General features: G+C 40.9%; 1 protein-coding gene across 1 annotated transcript; it reads left to right on the plus strand.

Annotated features, from left to right (window-relative positions):
- The first annotated feature begins 408 nt into the window (after positions 1-408).
- LOC138868706 (uncharacterized) lies at positions 409-4290 on the plus strand. Its single transcript, XM_070146274.1, has 6 exons — positions 409-546; positions 601-1095; positions 1144-1715; positions 2855-2924; positions 3083-3251; positions 3590-4290. Exons 1-6 carry the CDS (start codon positions 409-411, stop codon positions 4288-4290), a joined length of 2145 nt encoding a protein of 714 aa, XP_070002375.1.
- Positions 4291-8695: the final 4405 nt, after the last annotated feature.

The following is an 8695-nucleotide window of genomic DNA, read 5'->3' on the forward strand; positions in this document are numbered from 1 at the left end:
AAATCTAGACATTGATTGATAACAAGATCATACAGGCAAAGGAAACTGTGCCCAACATCCGCAAAAATCCTCTCCCAGATTATAGGGGGTGATAAGGTACATATTATAGAGACGGATGAAGGATGGGATCCTGAGGGATCAAACAGGCTTATTTGGGAAGGCGATGACTTTATACCTGCAGTCACACTCACTCCTATTGTGGTACAGACACAGTCATCAGTCTAGGTTGAGGTAACTACATCGGTTCCATTTGAGGTAGAGGTAGCTCCGCTTACGGCTACACCTGCTCTATTTGAGGTAGAAGTGGCCACACCTTTCATAGTGACAGTATCAACCACACCTCCTTTCAATTCCAAAACCATTCCTTGGGATTACATTGCCGAAGCTAGGTGATACGGAAAAACAAAAATGGAAGAATCTGATTCTGCACAAGGAATGACCAGAACGGGAAGGATCTATACACCTGAACACTTGGGAGGATCAAGCAATGAGGCTGCTACTAAGCAACCTGTCATTGAAACTAGACTGGATGATCTTTGGAGGAAAGTACAAGCGAGGGAATACTATGTTGTCGATTATTTGAACAAAATCCCCGCCTAGATCTCTATCCTGTCACTATTACCAAATTCGGAGGCGCACAAGAATGATTTGATGAAGGTGTTAAGTGATGCTTATGTGCCCAACAATGTCACCTACAGAGAAATGGCCAACATGATGGGGAAAGTGCTGGAGATTCAGAAGATCACCTTCCACGAGGATGAATTACCACCCGAAGGGTTAAGTCACAACTGGGCATTGCACATCACGGTGCAGTTTGAAGACACGTTCATTACCAGGGTCCTAAAAGATAGAGTTTCAAGCCTCAACATTTGTCCGTTGACTACTCTGAAAAGATTGGGCAAAGGTTTTTATGAGATACGGGCAGGAAGTATGAACGTGAAATCCTTTGATGGGTCTCAAAGAGCCACGATTGGGGAGATTAATCTTTGTATGTATATGGGTCCAACTTGGTTCCATGTTGAATTCCAAGTGCTTGACATATCAGCTTCATACAATCTTCTGTTGGGTCAACCTTGGATACATGCCGCTAGGGCTGTAGCTTCCACACTACACCAGGACGTGAAGTTTAAATGGAACCATTAGGAGGTGATCATTCACGTAGATGGAAGTAATCCAATTTACACCAGTCAAACCATCCCAGTTATCGAGAACAGAAGAAGGCTAGGAGGGGAAACTTATCACCACATCGAACATGTCAATGCAGTGGAGAAAGACAAATGGTGGAGTAACATAATAGAAAGCATACTGGCATGGTATGGGTATGAAACCGGCAAAGATCTTGGGAAGAATCTCCAGGGCATTACTAAACTAATACAGCTGAAATGTCATGGTACAACCTTCGGGCTCGGATACCAGTATACATGGCAAGAGTATGACGATTGGTTGCCTCTATGGCATGGTCCTTATTACCCTCTCGAGCAACCACTGCCACATATGGGTCAGACTTTTCAGCAGGCTGATACAATATGGGCAACTGCAGAAGAAGAAGCTTTAGCTGGGATGAGGAATTTGTTCCTAGAGGACGAGAATATGGATTGTAGTGCGATAATTGAGGAGGAGGAAGAAGAAGAATGCCTCACCATTCAGACTGTGGAGAAAAGAGCCATTCTCAGGAATTGGACTGTCACACCATCCCGGGCATGCCGAGTCCTTGGGTAGCTTGGCATTTAGCCTAAATTTTTTTCTATAGCCACGCTAGGTATTTCAGATGTTTTCAGTAATTTTATTTTTAAAGATGCATTTTATTTCAAAATAATTGCTCAATTCATCGGGCCGTACTTGTTTTGGGATATTTTCAATTTTTTTTCAATGCATGGCTATTATTATTCATTATTATCTTTCACACTTTTCTTTCTACAACATTATTATTACTTTTCCTGATGAGCCGATGACTTTGACATGTAATGAGACAGCGCAACATAAGGATAGTGACTCGGAGGAAGAAGATGAATACCTGAGGAAATTGTTAGGGAGGTTGAAACTTTGAAAATAAGCCTAAGTCCAACCTGGACGAAACCGAAGCAATCAATTTGGGAGACGCCAAAACCGTCAAGGAGACTCGCATAAGCATTCACTTATCACCATCAGAGAAGGAAGAGTACATTCGTTTCTTGAAGGAATATGAGGATATCTTTGCATGGTCATATGATGACATGACCGGTCTAAGCACATCCATAGTGGCTCACAAGTTGCCCACCAATCCAATGTGTCCTTCAGTGAAGTAGAAGCTCAGAAAGTTCAAACTAGACACGAGCCTAAAAATCAATGAGGAATTTACTATGTAGATCAAAGACAAAGTCCTTAGGGTAGTTGAGTACCCAACCTAGCTATCCAACATCCTACCAGTTCCGAAGAAAGATGGGAAAGTCAGTGTATATGTTGACTATCGAGACTTAAACAGAGTAAGTCCCAAGGACGACTTTCCACTACAAAATATACACATCCTGATCGACAATTATGCCATGCATGACCTCCAATCTTTTGTGAATTGTTTCACAGGTTATCACCATATCTGAATGGATGAAGAAGATGCAGAGAAAACAGCTTTCATTACACCATGGGGAGTGTATTGCTACAAGATGATGTCATTTGGTCTAAAGAATGTTGGGGCTACTTAAATGAGATCCATGACAACCATCTTCTATGATATGATACACGAGGAGATAGAGGTGTATGTTTACGACGTCATCATCAAGTCCAAGATGGCCACGGATCACATATAATACCTGAAGAAGTTCTTTGACAGGTTAAGGAGGTACAATCTAAAACTGAACACTGCAAAATGTGCATTCAGGGTTCCCGCAGGGAAGTTGCTGGGATTTATTGTCAGCCGCCGAGGGATCAAGGAACCATCCAATGTTAAGGTTATTCAAGAGCTACTGCCGCAAGAAGGATGTGATGAGCTTTCTAGGACGTCTCAACTATATCAGTTGCTTCATAGCATAGTCCACGATTATATGTGAACCCATCTTCAAAATGTTCATGAAAGATGCTGAAATGAATTGGACCAAATATTTTTCAGAAGGCTTTTGACAAAATCAAAGAATACTTGTCCACACCGCCAGTCCTAGTCCTGCCAGAACCTGGGAGACCTTTGCTACTCTATCTATCAGTATTAGATGGAGCTTTCGGATGTGTTTTGGGAAAACATGATGAGACAGGGAGAAAAGAGCAAGACATATACTACTTGAGTAAGAATTTCACACCTTATGAAGCACAATACTCTTTGTTGGAACACACTTGCTGTGCTTTTACCTGGACGGATCAGAAATTGAGGCATTACTTCTATGCCTATACCACATAACTCATATCCAGAGTGGACCCTCTAAAGTACATCTTTCAGAAGCTCATGCCAACTGGGAAGTTAGCGAAGTGGTAGATACTGTTAAGTGAGTTCGATATCGTCTATGTAACTTAGAAGACGGTCAAAGGACAAGGATCGGTAGACCACCTTGCTGAAAACCCCGTGGGAGGAGAATACGAACCCTTATAAAAACGTATTTTCCCGATAAAGAAGTATCGTTTGTAGGAGAAGACATTACTGAAGCCTATGACTGTTGGAGAATGTTCTTCGATGGAGCTGCAAATTTCAAAGAAGTGGGCATTGGAGCAGTTTTGCTGTCAGAAATAGGTCAACACTACCCTGTCTCCGTGAAGCTTTGGTTTCCGTGCACCAACAACATGGTAGAATATGTGGCTTGCATCATGGGGCTCAATCTAGCTATCAATATGAATATACAAGAGTTGATGGTAATTGGTGAGTCAGATCTTTTGGTATATCAGGTTCAAGGAGAATGGGCTATGAAGAACACCAAGATACTGCCATACGTGTATCATATGCAGGAGTTAATGAAAGAATTCACAAAGATAGAATTCAAACATGTGCCCAAAATTCAAAATGAGTTCGCAAATGCACTGACGACTTTGTCATCAATGATACAACATCCGGACAAGAATTTCATTGATCCTGTCCCGGTGAGGATCCACAATCGACCGGCTTACTGTGCTCATATGGAAGAGGAAAAAGATGGAAAACCTTACTTCCACGACATCAAAGAATATTTGGCAAGAGGAGAATATCCAGAGCAAGCAAACCACACTCAGAAATCCACGCTGCGAAGGATATCCAATCATTTCTTCCAAAGGGGTGGGACCCTATATAGAAGAACTCCTGATCTAGGATTGTTAAGGTGTGTTGACGCAAAGGAGGCTTCCAAGTTGCTCGAATAAATATATGCCGGAACTTATGGACCACATATGAATGGTTTTGTTCTAGCTAAGAAAATACTCAGATCTGGATATTTTTGGATGACCATGGAGACGGGTTGCATCCGATATGTACATAAATGCCACCAATGCTAGGTACATGCAGACATGATAAGGGTACCACCCAATGAGTTCAACGCAACAAGTGCACCTTGGCCTTTTTCTACCTGGGGAATGGATGTCATCAGTCTGATAGAGCCCACTACTTTAAATGGGCATAGGTTCATTTTAGTGGTCATTGACTACTTCACAAAATGGGTGGAGGCTGCATCCTACAAAGTTGTAACCAAGAAAGTCGTCGCAGACTTTGTCAAGGATCGTATTGTTTGCCGATTCAGAGTTCCTGAGTCCATTATCATTGATAATGTTACCAATCTCAACGGTGATCTGATGAAAGCCATGTGTTAAACCTTTAAAATCAAGCATAAAAACTCTACAGCATACAGACCTCAAATGAATGGAGTTGTGGAAGCCGCTAACAAGAATATCAAGAAGATTCTAAGGAAGATGGTAGAAAATCACAAGCAGTGGCACGAAAAGTTACCCATAACCTTATTGGGGTACCACATTACGGTCCGCACATCAATCGGGGCAACTCCCTATTTACTGGTTTATGGAACTAAAGCTGTTATTCCAGCCGAGGTAGAGATTTCTTCTTTAAGAATCATATAGGAAGCCGAACTTAGCGATGCAGAATGGATAAGGAGCCGCTAAGAGCAACTGGACCTTATAGACAAAAAGAGAATGAACGCAGTATGTCACGGTCAATTTTATTAGAACAAAATGTCTAGAGCTTTCAACAAAATGGTCAAACCAAGACAGTTTGTACCGGGGCAGCTGGTGTTGAAGAAGATCTTCCCGCATCAAAATGAAGCCAAAGGGAAATTCTCTCCCAACTGGCAAGGTCCCTACATGGTTCACTCTCATACTTGCAGAAATGGACGGAGAAGTTTGGCCGAAACCAATCAATTCAGATGTAGTCAAGTGATACTACATTAAAACGTTTACATTCCTTCATCCAATATAACTGAACTACGCTTGACCTGATTCTGGTTTAAGAGGGGATACGTAGGCAGCCCCGTGGGTTCGGTCATATCATAATAAAATTTTCATTTTTCCTCAGAACTAGAAACTGGAGCAGAATTTTGAGGAGGAGCAAGTCTAGCCGACGACATCATATGACAGAAAGTCAGAAATTGGTTAAGAAACTGGTCCTGCAAGTCTCGTCGCATGCGAAATTCTAAAATAAGAAAGTTTCAATGTCTCTGAAATGTGTTACAATCACTAGTTCATCCAAAATTACTTGATATTTCACTATGTTTTCTAAAAAATAAATCCATTTTTATCAATAAATGCATATTTTCGAAAACTCTATTTTCGTGATAGTCAGGTGTTACCCAGACCAACTCAAACAAGGCCTCCAGAGCGGAGCAAAGCAAAGCTAGCAAATGAAGGCACGAACCAATCTCTCCTTACAAAACTTACAATTTTTCTTTGGATGCAGGCATGGTGAACATGACAAAAGTATTCGCAAACATATACATACCGAAGTCCTAATGATCTGGCCACTAGATGCAAATATATCTCCAGTTAAGAAATATTCCATTCTCATTTGTTCTCTGCATGAGGCTAAGCCCTGCCTCCACATTTGCATAAGGCTAAGCGTTGCCTTCTCTTTTCATGAGACTAAGGTCTATCTCAAATCTTGCATGAGGCTAAGCCCTGCCTCTATATTTGCATAAGTCTAAGCATTGCCTTCTCTGTGCATAAGACTAAGCTCTGTTTCCAATCTTGCATGAGGCTAAGCCCTGCCTCTCATCTGCATGAGGCTAAGCCTTGCTTCCATATTTGAATAAGGCTAATAATTGTCTTCTCTTTGCATGAGATTAAGCTCTGTCTCCAATCTTGCATGAGGCTAAGCCCTGCCATCCATCGACATAAGGCTAAGCATTGCCTTCTATTTGTGTGAGACTAAGCTTTGTCTCAAATCTTGTATGAGGCTAAGTCATGCCTCCATATTTGCATAAGGCTAAGCATTACCTTCTTTGTGTATGAGACTAAGCTTTGTCTCCAATCTTGCATGAGGCTAAGCCCTGCCTCTCATCGACATAATGCTAAGCATTGCCTTCTCTTTGCATGAGATTAAGCTCTGTCTCCAATCTTGCATGAGGCTAAGCCCTACCTCTCATCGACATAAGGCTAAGCATTGCCTTCTCTTTGTATGAAACTAAGCTCTGTCTTCAATCTTGCATGAGGCTAAGCCCTACCTCTCATCGACATAAGGCTAAGCATTACCTTCTCTTTGCAAGAGACCAAGCTCTGTCTCTAATCTTGCATAAGGCTAAACCCTGCCTCTCATCTGCATGAGACTAAGCCCTGCCCCTATATTTGCAAAAGGCTAAGCATTGCCTTCTCTTTGCATCAGATTAAGCTCTGTCTCAAATGTTGCGTGAGGCTAAGCCCTACCTCCATATTTGCATAAGGCTAAGCATTGCCTTCTCTATGCATGAGACTAAGCTCTGTCTCCAATCTTGCGTGAGGCTTAGCCCTGCCTCTCATCTGCATGAGGCTAAGCCTTGCCTCCATATTTGCTTAAGGTTAAGCATTGCCTTCTCTTTGCATGAGACTAAGCTCCGTCTCAAATCTTACATGGGGCTAAGGCATGCCTTCATATCTGCAAGCATTGCCTTGTCCTTGTATGAGACTAAGCTCTGTCTCAAATTTTGCATGAGGCTAAGACCTGCCTCTATTTTACATAAGGCTAAGCACTACCTTCTCATGGGACTAAGTATCCCTCCCTACATAAATTTTGCTTTATTCTAAACTTGGCACTATCTTCTTCCCTCGTGCTAAGCTCTACCCCCAAACTCCACGCAAGACTAAGCTTTGTCTTGCTATCACTTTCAGTATCATATCTCTGCATTTCATGGGCTGGCATATAGCCAACATGTTCAAAGGCGTCATAGTCCGAAGGCATCATCCTCATAGCCTGAAGACACTATATCATGGCTTGAGGATCTCTCAATAATTGCACATCATTATTCAAAGGCGTCATGGTTCAGAGGCACCATCCCCATGGCCCAAGAACATCATTTCATGGCATGCGAATCTCCTTTCTCACAATTCACGGCCTGAGACATCATAGTCTAAGGACGTCATATGTATTGTCCAAAGGCAATCTTTCATGGTCCAAAGGGAATTTGCATCATCTATATACTCGCATGCATTGTGTTTTAAATTTTGCAGGTAATCCAGGAGGTAACCGTTCTTCAAACAGGAGCAATCTTCGCTCTTGTTTCCGCTCATACCATTTTCACTTTTCCATTATAACTGATTCCCACCAATTACCCACCTTACTCTGTGATATTCAGATATCTGCCCCATAATCCATTCGTTATACTCCATACCCATAATCATAACTCTATCCGACATCACCCTTCATAAAAGATCCTTTGATGAAACTGGCTACCATTCCTATAACAACTCCATCGGTTTCCTTCACCGTTGGGTCAAGAACTACACACGAACTGATTCCTGCAAAACCAGGGATATGTATACAACTCAGAGACCAAGGTTCAGCCTTTATTTTTTTCAAAACACACATTCGGTCAAAATCGATAATCATTTCTTTACCTGAAAACTCTTTCATCCTTCCCGGGTAAAGAGGTGCAGCTGTTGATCCAATTTTTGTCTCATATATTTTAAATATGCGTAAACACTTTCAAAATATTATACATGCATTTATAAACATGCACAAGCATTTTAAAAAATATATAACTTTTTAAGGCCCTAAATCCATTTATTTATGTATTTTTTAATTACATAAATATTCAAAACTATCCCTCATACTATTTTATGATGATTTGTCATCTAAATTCATCATTTATGTTCATATGAGCGTTCGAATATTTTAGTTGCATTTCTTATAATTACACTTGCATTTTTAAGACTATAATTGCATATTTTGCAAAAAATAGCCTATGTATGTATTATTACATTATCTCACCAGAAAATAGTTTTTTGCATTTTTAAAATAATGAGTGGTTGTCCGAAAATATTTTCATGCACAAAAAATAATTTTTTATAATCTGTTAATTATTTTACAAATTATTTTATTAATTAATTGGGTATTTAACAAATAGCCTCTTTAATTTCTTTAATTTTTCGGACCTGACCCCCAAATATTAGCCCAACTCCTTTAAAACCAGCCCAATTGACCCCCAGCCCCAACATATACCTGCCCGACCCAATAACCCCATTTAATCGTGGTCGTTGATCTTTTAGATCAACAGTCCACAATTAACTTTACCATATTAATCCCAAATGACCCCATAACCCTCCCTCCCCCCTTCACTCTTTCATTTCCGTC

This window comes from Nicotiana sylvestris, chromosome 5 (genome assembly GCF_000393655.2).
Source record: "Nicotiana sylvestris chromosome 5, ASM39365v2, whole genome shotgun sequence".
NCBI lineage: Eukaryota > Viridiplantae > Streptophyta > Magnoliopsida > Solanales > Solanaceae > Nicotiana > Nicotiana sylvestris.

Coding starts and splice junctions, on each gene's coding strand:
- LOC138868706 (XM_070146274.1), top strand. CDS start 409: ATGGAAGAATCTGATTCTGCACAAGGAATGACCAGAACGGGAAGGATC. Junction 547..600: donor TGGATGATCTTTGGAGGAAA/GTACAAGCGAGG, acceptor ATCCCCGCCTAG/ATCTCTATCCTGTCACTATT. Junction 1,716..2,854: donor CGGGCATGCCGAGTCCTTGG/GTAGCTTGGCAT, acceptor ATGTGCATTCAG/GGTTCCCGCAGGGAAGTTGC.